General features: G+C 27.3%; 2 protein-coding genes across 6 annotated transcripts; one reads left to right on the forward strand and one right to left on the reverse strand.

The window, feature by feature from the left end:
- The first annotated feature begins 284 nt into the window (after window positions 1-284).
- LOC146721247 (ribonucleoside-diphosphate reductase subunit M2 B-like) lies at window positions 285-9,480 on the forward strand. The gene is made up of 10 exons (XM_085487256.1): window positions 285-623; window positions 1,854-1,916; window positions 2,012-2,197; window positions 2,292-2,533; window positions 2,787-3,015; window positions 3,094-3,312; window positions 3,533-6,081; window positions 8,551-8,706; window positions 8,823-9,157; window positions 9,231-9,480. The coding sequence occupies exons 1-7, from the start codon at window positions 561-563 to the stop codon at window positions 3,698-3,700; spliced, it is 1,170 nt and encodes a 389-aa protein (XP_085343382.1). The 5' UTR covers window positions 285-560; the 3' UTR covers window positions 3,701-6,081; window positions 8,551-8,706; window positions 8,823-9,157; window positions 9,231-9,480.
- Adi1 (acireductone dioxygenase 1) lies at window positions 4,888-15,988 on the reverse strand. Of its 5 annotated transcripts, none has more exons than XM_085487260.1 (5): window positions 15,823-15,986; window positions 15,557-15,745; window positions 6,937-7,056; window positions 5,381-5,560; window positions 4,888-5,075 (listed from the first exon to the last, which is right to left on the reverse strand). In XM_085487260.1, the coding sequence occupies exons 2-5, from the start codon at window positions 15,677-15,679 to the stop codon at window positions 4,956-4,958; spliced, it is 543 nt and encodes a 180-aa protein (XP_085343386.1). In that variant the 5' UTR covers window positions 15,680-15,745; window positions 15,823-15,986; the 3' UTR covers window positions 4,888-4,955. The 5 variants fall into 5 exon arrangements, with proteins under 5 accessions (XP_085343386.1, XP_085343385.1, XP_085343387.1 ...); XM_085487259.1 differs by having other exon boundaries at window positions 15,811-15,986; XM_085487261.1 differs by having other exon boundaries at window positions 6,937-7,036; window positions 15,557-15,987.
- Between the last annotated feature and the right edge of the window lie 828 nt (window positions 15,989-16,816).

A 16,816-nucleotide genomic window follows, 5' to 3' on the forward strand; every position in this document is an offset into this window, starting at 1 on the left:
GCACCTGAACGGTGAAGGGGAAAGAAAAGGTCTGTTCTTTTCAGCTGAACCAAAAAGAATATAGACGAGTACAGAAGCACGGTTTTCGGTACCCCGCGGGTCGCACGAGCTGGGGTACTTTGCTTTGCTATAGTTTACATCACGTATACTGTACTGAAATGCTATAGATAGTACAGTATACGTAACGTAAACTATAGCAAAGTACCTCAGCTCGTGCGACCCGCGGGGTATCGAGAACCGTGCTTCTATATTCGTTTATATTCTTTGGCTGAACTGGCTACATTAGTTTAGAGGTTATCCTTTTCCTTTCAATCTCGAGCAAAAAGGACAATCTCTGAACTAGTGTAGCCAGTTCAGCTGAAAAGAACAGACCTAAAAAGATGCCGAGATTTGGCGGCAAGACGCAATCAGCTGATTGGCGGATGACGTTTGGGCGCGAAACACTGGCGGGAAGAGGTCGGGTGAAACACCCCAAGTCCCAAGATAATTTTGCCGCGTAAATTGCTTCCTGCTTCCGTTGAAACCGGTCACTGGAAACTCGACTGCCGAAAACTAAAACGATGGCATTGCACGAATCCACTAAAGAGAATGTTCGCAAGCATCTTGAGGACGTGTCGTTACACGTGAGTGTATAATTGTGTATTCTTTATATATTATTTCAAGAGTACCACTGCTTTTTCATATCCCGTCCTCTTTTCTTTTTCTACAAAATCACGTTTTTTTTTCTTTTCTACCACACCTCTTCTTATATTGTCAAGCTTCTGTCAAGTTTTTTGACAACACAATATTGAACATGTATTAATGAACAATTTACAGAATCTTCTCATCATATAGTACTTTTTTAGGTTAATATTTTTTGATATATAGAATCTCTGATTGGCATTTAATTTTGAAATTATAACAGATAAATATACTACAACAGATAAATATACTATGGTTTACTCTTAGACCATGTATTTCTGGAAGGAGAATTGAGCATTGAGAGATGAATTCAAGAGCTATGCGAGCAGAGGTGTTACAAGGGGGTACGCAATATACGCTCCAGCATAAGGCGCAAAGTTTAAAGAGGGTGCAAAATTTTGATAGTCAAAAATAATAGAGCCTTTGTCATTGGGGCGCGCGATCAAATTCCAGCGTAGGGGCGCCTAAGACTGTCATAACGCCTCTGCAAGACAGAAAGGTGATGACTGACTATCATCCACAATACACATGTGCTGATATCGTCATGCCATGGGAGTTTGTTTGATGATTTGATTTTGATAAATTTGAAGTCAAACAAATCATCCCATGGCAATGATATCTGCACATGCATATTGAGGATGATAGTCGGTCATTACCATTTTTTTTGCATTACTCTTGAATTCAGGATCATTCCATGAAAATATAAGCAATTTCCCTTTTATTAATATGTTCTAACAATTTATTATTCCATATAAGTACACAATATAAAATATAAAATTTTGAATGTTATTTAGTCTAAAATACAATAAGCATATCTAAATTCAGGATTCAATATATTATTTCTCAATAATAAAATTTTTTATGATTTTGTTGATTATTTTATCATTGAAATGTCACATTTGCATTGACAAATCAATTTGTATAATTAATTTCACAAAATAGTAACCCCACATACTATTTTCTTCAAAAAATATTTAATACGGTGTTTGAATTATGCAAAGATTTCATTGAGTTATTAGTAATTACATGAATAATATAATAAATGATTTAAGAAATAGTTATTATTATGGAAATTATTACTTCATTATCAATAATCTTTTTGTTATAGAGAGAATTTATTTAGATTATATTATTTTATTAAATTTAAGATTAATTGCGATCTTTTTTTGCAGACATCACCAAAGAAATCATGCATATCACCAACTACATCTGAGGACCATGGATTGAAAAATGGAGTAAATATAATTTTACTACTAAATTCAATATATTCTTATTATATTTTATTTTTTATTGAAATTCCATGAATTAAAATACTTATAAATTTTTATAGCTTTCCAAAACAAAAGCAGTGCGAAAGATAGAACTGAAGGAAGAGTTTAATCCAGAATTGGAACCACTACTTCAGGAAGGTCCAAATCGCTTTGTAATTTTCCCCATTCAATATCCTGATATTTGGGACATGTATAAAAAGGCTGTGGCATCCTTTTGGACCATAGAAGAAGTACCTCTTCACAAGGTAAGAACTTAATACATTTTTTCAAAGAAATACAAATAAAGTTTAATGAATTTTGCTTTAAAAAGTTTTTATAATTTACTTTAATTTTTTACAGTTGGACAAAAAAGACTGGGAGGAGAAGCTTAATTCTAACGAAAGATATTTTATTTCTCATATCTTGGCGTTTTTTGCTGCTTCTGATGGAATTGTTAATGAGAATTTGATTGAGAGATTCAGTCAAGAGGTGAAAATCGCGGAAGCACGTTGTTTCTATGGCTTCCAGATAGCCATAGAGAATATTCACTCTGAGATGTATTCTTTGCTTATCGAAACTTATATTTCCGATCAAGAAGAAAAGCAAGTATTATAGTTGACAATATTCTGTAGTCATTTTAACATATGCACATAAATGTGTATATTTATCTTGATATAATGTTTTTTGACATTTTTATTTCAATTTTGTAAGAAGATTGCATATTTTATAATTAATATTACTTATATAATTATATATTGAAATTATTATATACATTATATTTATTTACATCTATTATTTAAAAAATTAACGATTTTAATTACGTTAAATGCATTAATGCCATAATTTTATTTGCAGAGATTTCTTGTTTAATGCAATTGAAACGCTTTCTTGCGTCAGAAAGAAGGCCACCTGGGCATTAAACTGGATTAATCATGAGAGTGCCACATTTCCTGAACGCGTAGTCGCGTTTGCGGCGGTCGAAGGTATCTTCTTTAGTGGCAGTTTTGCTGCAATCTTCTGGCTGAAGAAACGAGGAGTCATGCCAGGTCTCACCTTCAGCAACGAACTTATTTCACGAGACGAAGTTAGTAATTAATTGAAATCATATATATATATAAGTATTTATATAACATTGTTCACTTATTCATTGTTCATTTTTTAGGGATTACATTGCGATTTTGCGTGCTTAATGTTTAAACACATTGTACAGAAGCCATCATTTGAACGCGTAAAATCGATTATCATGGATGCTGTAGAAATTGAAAAGGAATTCTTGACACAAGCGTTACCGGTACAATTGATAGGAATGAATTGTACACTCATGTGTAATTACATTGAATTCGTTGCAGACAGATTGTTTGTTGCGTTAGGATTTGAAAAAGTAAGTATACAAAAATCTGATAACTACTATTTTAATTTGTTTATTTCTTTATATTCTGTAATGATTGATGTTTTATATAAAATAATGATTGATGTTTTATATAAAAGGTATTATTTCTTTCTCTCTCTCTCTTTTTTTTTTTTTATTATAAAATTTCAATTTTACTTTTGTTTGTATTTATCTAATTTATATATTTTAATATTATAATGTGAAATTTAAGGTTTATCACTCGGAGAATCCATTTTCATTTATGAACTTTATCTCATTGGAAGGCAAAACCAATTTCTTCGAAAAGAAGGTGGGTGAATATAAAAAATTCGGAGTCGTAGAGGAAAGTTCTCAGAAGAAGAACAACACATCGGGCGTAGTGTTTAGTGCAAACTTTTAACACACGTAAAAGGTTTTTTAAATATATAAATGTATAGAAATATCGTATAAATGTATGTATATCTCTTCCTAGATGGAGAAAAAATGCTTGTATATTAATTATTATCTATAATTTTAAAATAACTTAAATATCTATAATTTTGAAATAACTTTGTACTAACAATAGCCTTAAAATTGACAAATATTTTTGTGACAGGAAAGAAGAATTTATAACATATTTTAAGATGTATATGCATAACCTAATGGCATTAAAGAAAAGTATTAAAAGTGCATTTTCTATTACAATTATAATAATTGTCTAAGTGCTCTTTTTTTACATGCTTCAAATAAATATAACTTATATTTACGTAGTTTCATACACATTTAATATTTTCTCTTTTTCTATTGTAACTAATTAAAGAAAAAGTTTTCAGGAAGGTAAAAGCTATTATGTTAATCCTTTTAAAAAGTTGCAACTTTACAATTATAATAATACTTTTCATTAGTGTCGTTATTGTTTGACAAGCTTTTCACAGTGATATTTAGACTTATTGATGAATTAAAAGAAATTTTATGTTCTATATTAAGTTAATTTTATATTACAGTACACTACTGCCATACCTGTGGCACTTTTCAAAAATTTCTGTTTATTTTTTGATAATGATTTATTTTATAATGGAACAAATTGATTATAAATAATAGACATATTCTTTATTTCTCGTTAAAATACAAAATCATTTTCATCATATTTTGTTCCAAAGTGCTACATATAACGATTGGATGTGTCAAAAACTGTGTATATAATTTTGAATAATTGTATAAATTAAGATCTTTCCTACTTTAGAATTGAAGCTGGTATAACATTATTTATATATTATATGAATTAATCTTTGTGTGAATATGTCAGACACTAATAATATGGAAATATAAATGTGATTATAAAAAATTAAAAATTTTTGCACCTTCAAACTTTTATGATTGAAAAAAGATTTTAAGTAAAGAAAGAATTTTAACATATCAGAGCAAAACTGAAGTTTTTTTAGAAGAATAAATGCGCAAAAATTAAATTTTTTTTTATTTGTATGTAATAATATTTTGCAAAATTTGGATATTTTACATATAGTTACTTATATTTAGAGATTATTCATGTTTGTTGTATAGTAAAAACATATAATTAATATTTTATATATATAACGAAAAATATACATATTAGATATAAGAAATATATTTTTATGGAAGTGTATATAACATTAATACAGAGTTCTTAAAGGGAAGACTTAAAATCCTTTCTGCAACTGTTTGAGGTATTTTTTGCGACATTCCATGTGATCAGCTGGTCTATTGTATGGCAACCAAACTGGCTCTCCCACAAAGTATCTTTTCGCTTTTATGTAATTCTGAAAGAATTTATTTAGAAATTTTATAGAAAAATATATTTTTAGAATTTATAATAAATTGAGAGGGAGAGAGACAATCTTTTTAAGGACAAAACTTTTTCTTATAAAAAAATTCACATAACTTATCTTTATCTCAATTAATTATCTTTGATATTAAATTTCTCAATATAACATTAATAACTTTTAATAAAGTTAAATATTTATTTAAAAATTATTTACTCTCTTCTGTATCTCTCAGAAAAAGATTGAAAAGAGAAGAACAAAAATATGTAATAAAAAGAAAACAATTATGCTAGGATGCTTACATTAGTATCCAAAGTGAATCGGTGATAAATCCCACTAGGTATAATTATTAGATCGCCGGCCATGACTTCAATTCGAATCCAATGATCATCCTTATCTCGTACATCGAAGTAACCTGATCCATCCAGAATTAAACGTATCTCTTCATCGGTATGAAGATGCTCAGTGAAGAAATTTTTCAACTGAAGATGAAATACTTATTGTTAGATGAAGAGTATTAATATAATTACAAAAATTTTAGAAAACTATAATATTAAATATACAGTTTAAAACTAGGATAAGTTAGTTTAGGACAGTTAAAAACTAGGATTAATGAGCATAAAAGAAATATAAAACAACTATCTGATTTATCTGTCATATCCCAACATATCATGGAGTGCAATCACACAATAAAATGGGAAGAAACAGATATTCTCGATCATGAAAATAATTATTTTAAAAGGTTAATATCTGAAATGATATCCATCAAACAGCAAGAGAATGGATTAAATTATATGGAGGACACCGACTTATTAGACGAATGTTATTTCTCTCTTATAGAAGCGATAAACAGTGTATAAAAATAGTCACCTTCGAATATTGTTTATAAAAAGGTCTATTGTTTGAGCGTTCACCCACAGTATAAATCCATACATAATACGGATAACATGTAAAATAGTGTAGACATGTAAACTGCGATACGAGCGGTGCTTGATCTCATAATGTAAGTGATCATATATACTTCATATGCTTTCAATTTATTAAAAATATGATAAAATCACGCAGATTGACCACAAATAATACAACGTCAAGTCATATACTAAATTTATATAGTTTCTTTATAACGAAGTACGATAGTGGAGTATAAGATGACGGCAATTTTAAATTTTGGATTACTATGCGTAAAATGTAATAAGCGCGGACAAATTGTACTCGTATATTGATGTGTTATATGTTTTTATAATTTAATGATTGATAAGACATAAGTAATGTTCGAAACGTCTCATGGTATAATTACAAATAAAATAATTTAATTATTGCTACATCGTTTATTTACTCGTGTATAAAAAAAGCCTATCAGCATTAGTTGTCATTTATATTTAAATATACAGAAACAGGTAACAAATATATTTTTCATAACTATGACATCTTCATATTATAAGTTTATGAAAAAATTGAACATTTACATCAAGTGTTTAATGAACAAATAGATAAATACTTATTTAGAGGAGTAGTAAAAAATTTGAATACATATCTTTTCAATATTTTTGTTAAAAAATTTTATCAAATTTATTAGCAAAATATAATTAAGCAATAAACTAAACTGAAACAAGCTACTTATTCAAATTCCAAGAATTAAGCTCCTATTGATCTGATTATTAAGCAAAGATGTATGATTGTGAGAAATGACAAAATACAAAAAAATTTACATATTTTTATATTAATTTTCACAATGGCTATTTTATCAAAATCTAAAGTTTGAATTTTATTACATAATTAAATTACTTATAATCGATAAATCTGCTACTTTAATAGCAATCGAATCTAGAATTAGAAATGCAATACATTTTTCTTATACCTTTTCTTCATAATTTGGTAAACACTCTTTGGAGCATGTTATTTCATCCTCATACGTGTAACCACGTTTCTCGCGTAATTCCTTCAAAGTAGTATCTGTACTGTAATTAAGGTAATTTATCTGCAAAAAATATTTCGAAAGCTGCACTATACTAAATTAAAAAATTACATATATATATATATATATATATATATATATGTATATATTAGATTTAATATATTACATATATACATATATAATTTAAAATATTAAATTTTATTATATGTACATAATTATACATAAAAAAATTCATATAATAAATTATATAATATATATATATATATTATATAATTTATTATATAAATTTATGGCTCACCCTGTATATAATATATATATATATATATATATATATATATGTATATATTATATATTTTATATACAAGGTGAGCTATTTTAATCAACGCACGTTAATGTCTCGTATAGTAAGATGGAAAAAAATGTTTTGAACAAAAATTTTTTGACTATGAGGGGAACATAAAATGGTGTTATTGATTTGACCTTGTATAATCATTTAAAGGTCACGTAAAGGTTACTTTCAAAAATAAAACCTGCTATTTTTCATTACATATATATTCTTATAGCTTATCTAGAGAGCTTTCCAAAACCCTATAATAAAGTGTTGTTTGATGAAGTACTTTTCAAATTATAAAAGCTTAAAGTTTTACAATTTTTTGGCATAAAATGTAAAATATCATGTAAAATGTTCAAATCAATGACACCATCTTATGTCCCTCTTATAGTTAAAAAACTTTTGTTTGAGACATTTTTTTCCATCTTGCTTACTATACGAGATATTTACGTGCGTTGATTAAAATGACTCACCCTGTATATATATGTGTATATATATATATATATATATATATATATTATATATATATATATAAATATCAAGAGACACGGTAGTGTCTCGCGACCAGTTAAGGGCGTAGCCGAGACACCGTGTATCTTAACGCGAGTCGGACATTTGAGTCTTTATAATATTTCGAATTCTCAATAACGGCTGAAGCAATCGAGTTTATACTAGACTTAATCGATAGATTGAGTTTGAATTATATAATAAAAGTGTCTTTATTTCTGCTCTACGTGATTTGTAAGCAGAGATATATAATTGCAAAGTCAAAATATGAAAAATTTCTTTTAAGAAACGTCCCCGTCATCATCATTATTATTATCATCATCGACCACGCAAACATAGTAGTATCGTGCTACACGTATTCACACGTATACAACACATGCGCACACATATATCACACGTACACAACACATGAATAGATGCATGTATTGGAAATGTCCATCTCGCACGTTTTACAACAGACGGCGATAGTTGCCCTCCGCTATATTGACAGCGTGCGGGGTTAGATATTTTCAATTTTCAATTTCAATTTTTACATTCAATTTTAATGTTATTATTTGCAAATTTATTGTCATAATAATTTATGTGCAAGTTTACAGTCTGTGATACAAAATCAGATATTTTGCTATTATTTCAATAATATTTCAATTATATAAATGCCTATGTATGAGTATGCATATATTTTTAATAATTTTCTTAATTAGCTTCTATATTTTTTTCAGTTGTACATCAAGCAGGTAGCATTATCAGCTCACTTGTGAGCATGGGTTGGGCAATGGCTAGTTATCATCGCAGCATTCGATTAGCTTAACAAGATAAATCTAATATCAGTGCTATAGGAACCATTTTACAATTTTTCTGGCATTTTCTTATTGCAGGTACATATATATCCAATAATTAATATACAAAATTAAATATTATTTATCACACACTTTGTATCAAAATAATATATTTTTTAAAATTTATTTAATCATTTTTATCATTGTGATTGTAGTGGCAAGGATCTTATTGCTCAGTGTCATTGCAAGCATCTGGCCTGTATATACCATAATATATTGCGTAATACATTGGCTAAGTATGACAATATGGATTTTGATAGATTCCCATGGAATATTGGAATTTTGTCGGACTTACAGTCATCCACCACATATGCAGCCTACAATTAAAGAACGCATTTATTCCATATGATTTGCTTCCGTTATTGGAATATTTAAAATAAAAATTTTATTAATAAATTTCGATGAAATAATTTATAAGAGGTTGAAGAAACTATGAAACAAATTCAGTCTCATAAAAGGGTAGTTGGAACAATAGTGGTGAATGCAGAAGGTATTACATGAGATCATTGACATGATTTACTTGTAGTTGTAAACAAAAATTTATAAAATTATATCTGTTTTAGGTATTCCTATAAAGTCAACATTAGATAATACGACAACAGTTCAATACGCAGGTTTGATAAGTCAATTGTCAGATAAAGCTCGTTCTGTCGTACGTGACTTGAATCCAACAAATGATTTAACTTTCTTGCGCATACGTAGCAAAAAACATAAAATTATGATGGCACCAGATAAAGAATTCATATTAATAGTACAAAATCCAGTTGATTGATATTTAAAAGAAACAAAAATATATTTCAAAGTTAAGATTTATTTCTTTGGTTGTTAATTTAATCTGTATGCTACATTGTGGATGTTAATATCTATTCAATTAAATAAAGAAAAATGAAAGAATAAAGCTTAAAAATTATACAAAATGCAGTATTTAATTACTAATCTAACAAATTATGAACTTTTAGAGTTTTTAAATAGTGCTTTCTTCTTTGGTAACAATATTATATTTTTAAGTTTGATAATTATGAAAATATGTATATATAGTAATTCATGGCATGTTTATTTTTGTATTTAATACAATTATAAATGTACATTTCTCATCAATAAAATATCACAGTATCTTTTTTATAATTTAATTTTAATATTGAGATTGTTTTTATTCAGTGGAAAAAAAAATGTGTAGTTGGTCCCTATTAATTATACATACATATAAGAGTGTCGCACAAATAATTCTATGCAGTCTTTTTAAGATAATATAAAAATACTTATAAATATAATCAATTAAAATACATATAATCAAAATTGTATGTATTAAAATTCAATAGCATATAAAAAAGATTTTTTGAAATTATATATATATAATAAAAATCCAACATTTTATATATATATATATATATATATATATATTTATTTATTGTATATCATAAATATATATTTATTTATTTATATTTACCTATCTTTTTTTTATATATATGGTAGAAATACAATGTGAGTTATTTTATTTTGCAAAATTTTTGAAAGTTAAACTATACAATGAAATTATTTCATATAATACCGAGATTCTTTTCATAATAAAGATTAAGAGAGAGTTAGATTTTATCATAAGATTTATAAAAGTCATAAGATAAGGTTAATTGCATATTGTATAATTTATCTCTCATTTTTTAAAGTAAATAAATATCAAAGTTACATTGCTTGAACTGGTGCGTTTGAAGTATGTTGTCTTTTTGAGGGATGCAAGACAATATAGTACAAAAGCATTGCTGTAATTCCCAAGAAAAAGGAAATGATACAAATAATAAAGATTATATTAAAGTACTAAGCCTCTTTAACTGCAGGAGGACAAGCATATTGCCATAATAAATTTGCTGCAATATTTTCAAAAAAACAGATAACATAGAAAGATAGATGTTTTCAAAATGTTTTGCTATCTACAGCATTGAGATATATAAAAATGTGCACTATGCCAATAACGGAAGCAAATAATATGGAATAAATGCGTTCTTTAATTGTAGGCTGCATATGTGGTGGATGACTGCAAGTCCGACAAAATTCCAATATTCCATGGGAATCTATCAAAATCCATATTGTCATACTTAGCCAATGTATTACACAATATATTATGGTATATACAGGCCAGATGCTTGCAATGACACTGAGCAATAAAATCCTTGCCACTACAATCACAATGATAAAAATGATTAAATAAATTTAAAATAAATTTTTAAAAATATATTATTTTGATACAAATTGTGTGATGAATAATATTTAATTTTGTATATTAATTATTGGATATATATGTACCTAAAATAAGAAAATGCCAGAAAAATTGAATTTGCTTATTTATTTAAAGATGCTTATCATATACAAAAATGAATGATATAATCTCTAAAAACTCACCTTTAAAAAAAGGTAAAAAAAGGCGACCAGTTAAGGGCACACCATTAACAAAAATTATCCATTGCAAACCCATGTACAATAGAATTGTATGAAAAATTATCGATTATAAACCAATGTACAATCGTAACAATAGTAATGAAATAAAAAAAAAATTGCGCCAAGTGAAAGTAGAAACTTGTACCAGTGGAAAATTAAAGTTGCAGACATATATAGAGTCGTATAATGAATCAATAAAAATTTAAATTTGCAAATGTAGAATTGTACCATAAAAAAACTTATCTTTTAAAAAAAAAGATAAACAAGATGCCAAGTCCATGCTCCATGTGAAAAAGTGTTAAACAAAAAAGTATTTTTAAGTAAAAAAATCTATCAATTGACAAAAATTTATGTTCTAAAATTAATATCTCTACAAAAAGTAATGTCCAATTATTGCGCGAATAAATAAACATTTTTATAAAAAATTAAAATTTAAAAACTTATGCAAATTTAAAATTAATATAAAATAAAAAGAAATAAAAAAATTTTAGTTAAAAAAACTGGGCGCGCTGCAATGAGTTTAAAAGTAACAATTTAATTTTAATATCATTAGAATATTATTTAGCAGCGCGCCCAGTTTTTTTAACTAAAATTTTTTTATTTCTTTTTATTTTATATTAATTTTAAATTTGCATAAGTTTTTAAATTTTAATTTTTTATAAAAATGTTTATTTATTTGCGCAATAATTGGACATTACTTTTTGTAGAGATATTAATTTTAGAACATAAATTTTTGTCAATTGATAGATTTTTTTACTTAAAAATACTTTTTTGTTTAACACTTTTTCACATGGAGCATGGACTTGGCATCTTGTTTATCTTTTTTTTTAAAAGATAAGTTTTTTTATGGTACAATTCTACATTTGCAAATTTAAATTTTTATTGATTCATTATACGACTCTATATATGTCTGCAACTTTAATTTTCCACTGGTACAAGTTTCTACTTTCACTTGGCGCAATTTTTTTTTTATTTCATTACTTTTGTTACGATTGTACATTGGTTTATAATCGATAATTTTTCATACAATTCTATTGTACATGGGTTTGCAATGGATAATTTTTGTTAATGGTGAGCCCTTAACTGGTCGCCTTTTTTTACCTTTTTTTAAAGGTGAGTTTTTAGAGTATAAGATGACGGCAATTTTAAATTTTGGATTACTATGCGTAAAATGTAATAAGCGCGGACAAATTGTACTCGTATATTGATGTGTTATATGTTTTTATAATTTAATGATTGATAAGACATAAGTAATGTTCGAAACGTCTCATGGTATAATTACAAATAAAATAATTTAATTATTGCTACATCGTTTATTTACTTGTGTATAAAAAAAGCCTATATATATATATATATTAGTTTTGTTAATTATATAAAAAATGGTAGGTATGTACCCAGCAAACACCGATATATAATTGTTACATTGCTATAATAAAACGGAATATAACAGGTAATATAAGGTGTACGTTACATGTAACATCCATGTTAGTTGTAATTTCCCACTCATAGATGTAAAATTTTAATATAACATATATTACATTGTAGTTCTATTGTAATTATATACCAAATAGCATTATATATATAAATAACATTAATGCATTGATAAGTCAATGCTATCTTGGGATATAATGACAATATAACTACAATGTAATATATGTAATATTAAAAATGTTACATCTATGAGTGAGAAATTACAACTAACATATACGTTATATGTAACATGTTTGAATATACCTGTATAACATTTATATACTGTGTTTGCTAGGTATTTTCTTATTCAAATTTTTACTATTTCCTTTCAAATAAAGTACAAAAGTGATTTTTAATGTAATTTGATCTGCTGAATCCAAATTTGAAGTCAGAAAAATAAAATTTCTATTTTTGCAAATAAATAATTAGTTATTGATATTTACTTTTAAAAAATAAAACTAATATTATTATTTTTAAAAATTATTTTTTCTCTTTTTCTTAAGACATTTCTGTGCTAGAATATTAATTATAATTATCGTATTCTGCACAATTGCACATTTGGCAGTATCAATGATATTTTTAATATTTTAAGAGCTTTCTGTGTTTATACAGGATTAATATTGTCTGTACATTATTTTTCAACCCCAAATTTTACATTTTAAATAATAAAAATTTTTTAAATTTAATTTTAAAAAATGAGTTCGAAAGTCAGGCTCGTTAAATTAAAAAATAACTAATAATTGAAAGGCTAATACGAGCTACGATGTGTGGATGGAAACCAAATAAATTAAAATTCTTGATTAGAAATTATGTGGTACGTTTCTGCACATACTTGTGCTTCTTCAGCTACTATATATTTAAATTTTGCATCAATAAACCAATTCGTAACACTATACTTCATGATCTATAAAATAAAGACCCTAAATTAATTATAAGTCAACTCAATTATTAAAATTTTTTCAAAAATTATGTAATCTCACCATTACTAGATCAAAGTAATTAAATAAAAGAGTTATTAATATTTCCACTCAGAGAACTGCGAAGTTCCCTGATTATTCAAGATTCACATGTTAATAAAATGTTAATAAGTGTCATAAAATTGGTATTATTTATAGTTTAATAGACAGAGCCAAATTACTTTCCAATCCTAATTTTCACAAAAAGAATTTTTTTTGTATTGAGAATTTAATAGACAATGGTTTTCCTCTTCCTCTCATTTTTAAGTATACTAAAAAAAGAATTAAAAAACTGGTTGCCACTAAATATAACAACAATAATAATTCGATGGAAACATTTGTTTTTAATAATAACGATAAAAAAAGGTTTATTGGTTTTCCGTATATAAAAGGCTTGTCTGAACATGATAGCTGTTCATTACGTAATACTGAATTTTCAGCAGGTTATAAATGTTTTAATCGTCTAAACAAGATTATTAGAACACATAAAGATACCACCCTTAATGAGAACAATAACCATGTGATATACAAAATTAACTGCAAAGATTGTGATGCCAGTTATGTGGGACAGACTAAACGACAATTAAAAACTAGAATAAAGGAACATATAACGAATCTTAAGCAGCATCATTCCAGATTGTCGGTGGTCTCCCAACACATGTTAAATAATAATCATGAGATGGATTGGACTAATGTAGAAATTCTCGACTATGAATCTAACTATTTTAAAAGGATCATCCCTGAAACTATTTTTATTAAACTACAAAAAAATGGTTTAAATGTAGTGGAGGACACTGACTCTTTGGATGAAATGTATTTTCCATTGCTTGAGAATTTTACTGAAATTAAAATTTGGAAATGTTTACACGCTTATGATACATGGAAGCTCACCTTCACTGGCTTGGGATAGTCAGTTATTATCAAACGTTGGTTCTGTTAACATGTGAATCTTGAATAATCAGGGAACTTTGCAGTTCTCTGAGTGGAAATATTAATAACTCTTTTATTTAATTACTTTGATTTAGTGATGGTGAGATTACATAATTTTTAAAAAAATTTTAATGATTGAGTTAATTTATAATTAATTTAGGGTCTTTATTTAATAGATCATAAAGTATAGTGTTACGAATTGGTTTATTGATGTAAAATTTAAATATATAGTAGCTGAAGAAGCACAAGTATGTGCAGAAACGTACCACATAATTTCTAATCAAGAATTTTAATTTATTTGGTTTCCATCCACACATCATAGCTCATATTAGCCTTTCAATTATTAGTTATTTTTTAATTTAAAAAACTTAAATTTTAAAAAAACTTCAAAATTTAAAAACTTAAAAAAACTTAAAATTTTAAAACTTAAACCTAAAAAATTCAGAAAAGAAAAAGTAATGTGGGCTTTCAAAAATAACCTACAGACAATATTAACCCGGTATAAACGCAAAAAGCTTTTTCATAAAATATTAAAAATATAATTGATACTGTCAAATGTGCAATTGTGCAGAATACGATTAGTTAATATTCTAGTACAGAAATGTTGTAGTAAGAAAAGAAAAAAGCATTTTTTAAAGTAATATTAATTTTATTTTTTATAAGTAAATATTAATAACTAATTATTTATTTGCAAAAATAGAAATTTTGTTTTTCTGACTTCAGATTCGGATTCAGCGGATCAAATTACATTAAATATAACTTTTGTACTTTATTTGTAATGAAATAGTAAAGATTATTAAATAAAAAAATACATATCATTTTTTATATAATTGACAAAACCAAGGTCATTATTTAACATTTTTCAAAATCGCCAAACAGCATAAAAAACTAGATGCTTCAAGCTAAATTTTAGTACCTTGAAAGTTATATTTACTTCAATACAATTTTAGGCGAAAGGTGGCCGATTTAACGTGAAATGACCCATATATATATATATATACATAAAAAAAAAAAAATATATATATATATATATAAACGCAGCCACACATTGTCAGCTGATCGTTGAGGAACAACACGCGCATAACCTAATCTTCTAATCTGACCTTAAAACATTCGACGCCCGTCGTGATGAACAGGTGATCCTGTGACACAAATTTCGGTGGCTGTCTGTGATGTTCTGATCGTTGATCAGCATCACCGTTGTCCATGTACCAGGTACGCACCATCGTTTCAAGTCTGAAGCCGATTAGAGGACGAATCAAAAGAGCGAAGACGAAGGTCGAACTTATTAGCTGCAACGTGACGTAAATAATTTTAATTATCAAATGATATTTTATTTGCTGACACAGAGAGAAACCTGAGAGCGGACATGAGGATTCAACGGGCACGTGTACTAGTGCGGCCCCCGACAAAGTGGACATAAACTACGTCGTGACACTCGGTAAAAAGTACGGTAAATGATTCGATTCCGCGATATGGTTCATGTCCGAACTATTCAGCTAAGAACCAAGTTGAGAACCAAACAGCTGAATCAGACAAGGACCAGAGAGAAGACTGAGAGACGTCACGGCCCGCTTTTAGGTGATCCATGATCCATGAAAGCGATACGCCCTCTGTGGACATAGAAAACGTGGACATGAACTACATATCCAATGTCCACGAATGTCTCAGTGGGTATATGTAATGTGCACAATTTCTGGTTGTGTTCCGTGCTATGTGCACGAAATGACGCATATATATATATATATATATATATATATATATATATATATATATATAGAATTTTAATGTTGGATGGTCGTAAATCAGCTCTAAATGCAGAAAAAAAAATCTCTAATTTTTTCAGATTTTTACTTTGAGTCCTGAGTCTCCCTGTTTTGGCATGTAATTTTATTAATAATTTTATTAATACTACAGTTCTGCAGCTACTTCTGTCATCAATTTTTGTTGTAAATAGTTTGAAATTTTAGTGAAAAAAAGTTGAAACTATTTGAAAATACCGAAAATATAGTATAAAATAATATAAAATAGTTAAATAATATAAATATAATATAAAATAATTAAAGGATACGGAACAGCATTGCGTTACAGATGCACCGTCCCTGAGAGCGGCGCGCCTTAGTTACGATTATTAAACAACGCGTTGCTAAGATCTTGAGTGTGAGTGGAGGCCGCTAGGCAGTGACTCTCAGAAATCGGCCGAAAAGATTTGGACAGGTTTGCATTATGGCATCAGGCTCAGATACGATTGAAAATAGGTAATAAAATATAAAATACGTCGTTATATATTTGAAAAATGGATAAAAAATAATTAACTGAATTACAAACACCCACGACTCGTGCGGAATAGCCTATATAATATT

Source organism: Nylanderia fulva, unplaced genomic scaffold (assembly GCF_048542155.1).
Source record: "Nylanderia fulva isolate GAGA-0341 unplaced genomic scaffold, ASM4854215v1 Scaffold514, whole genome shotgun sequence".
Classification (NCBI taxonomy): domain Eukaryota; kingdom Metazoa; phylum Arthropoda; class Insecta; order Hymenoptera; family Formicidae; genus Nylanderia; species Nylanderia fulva.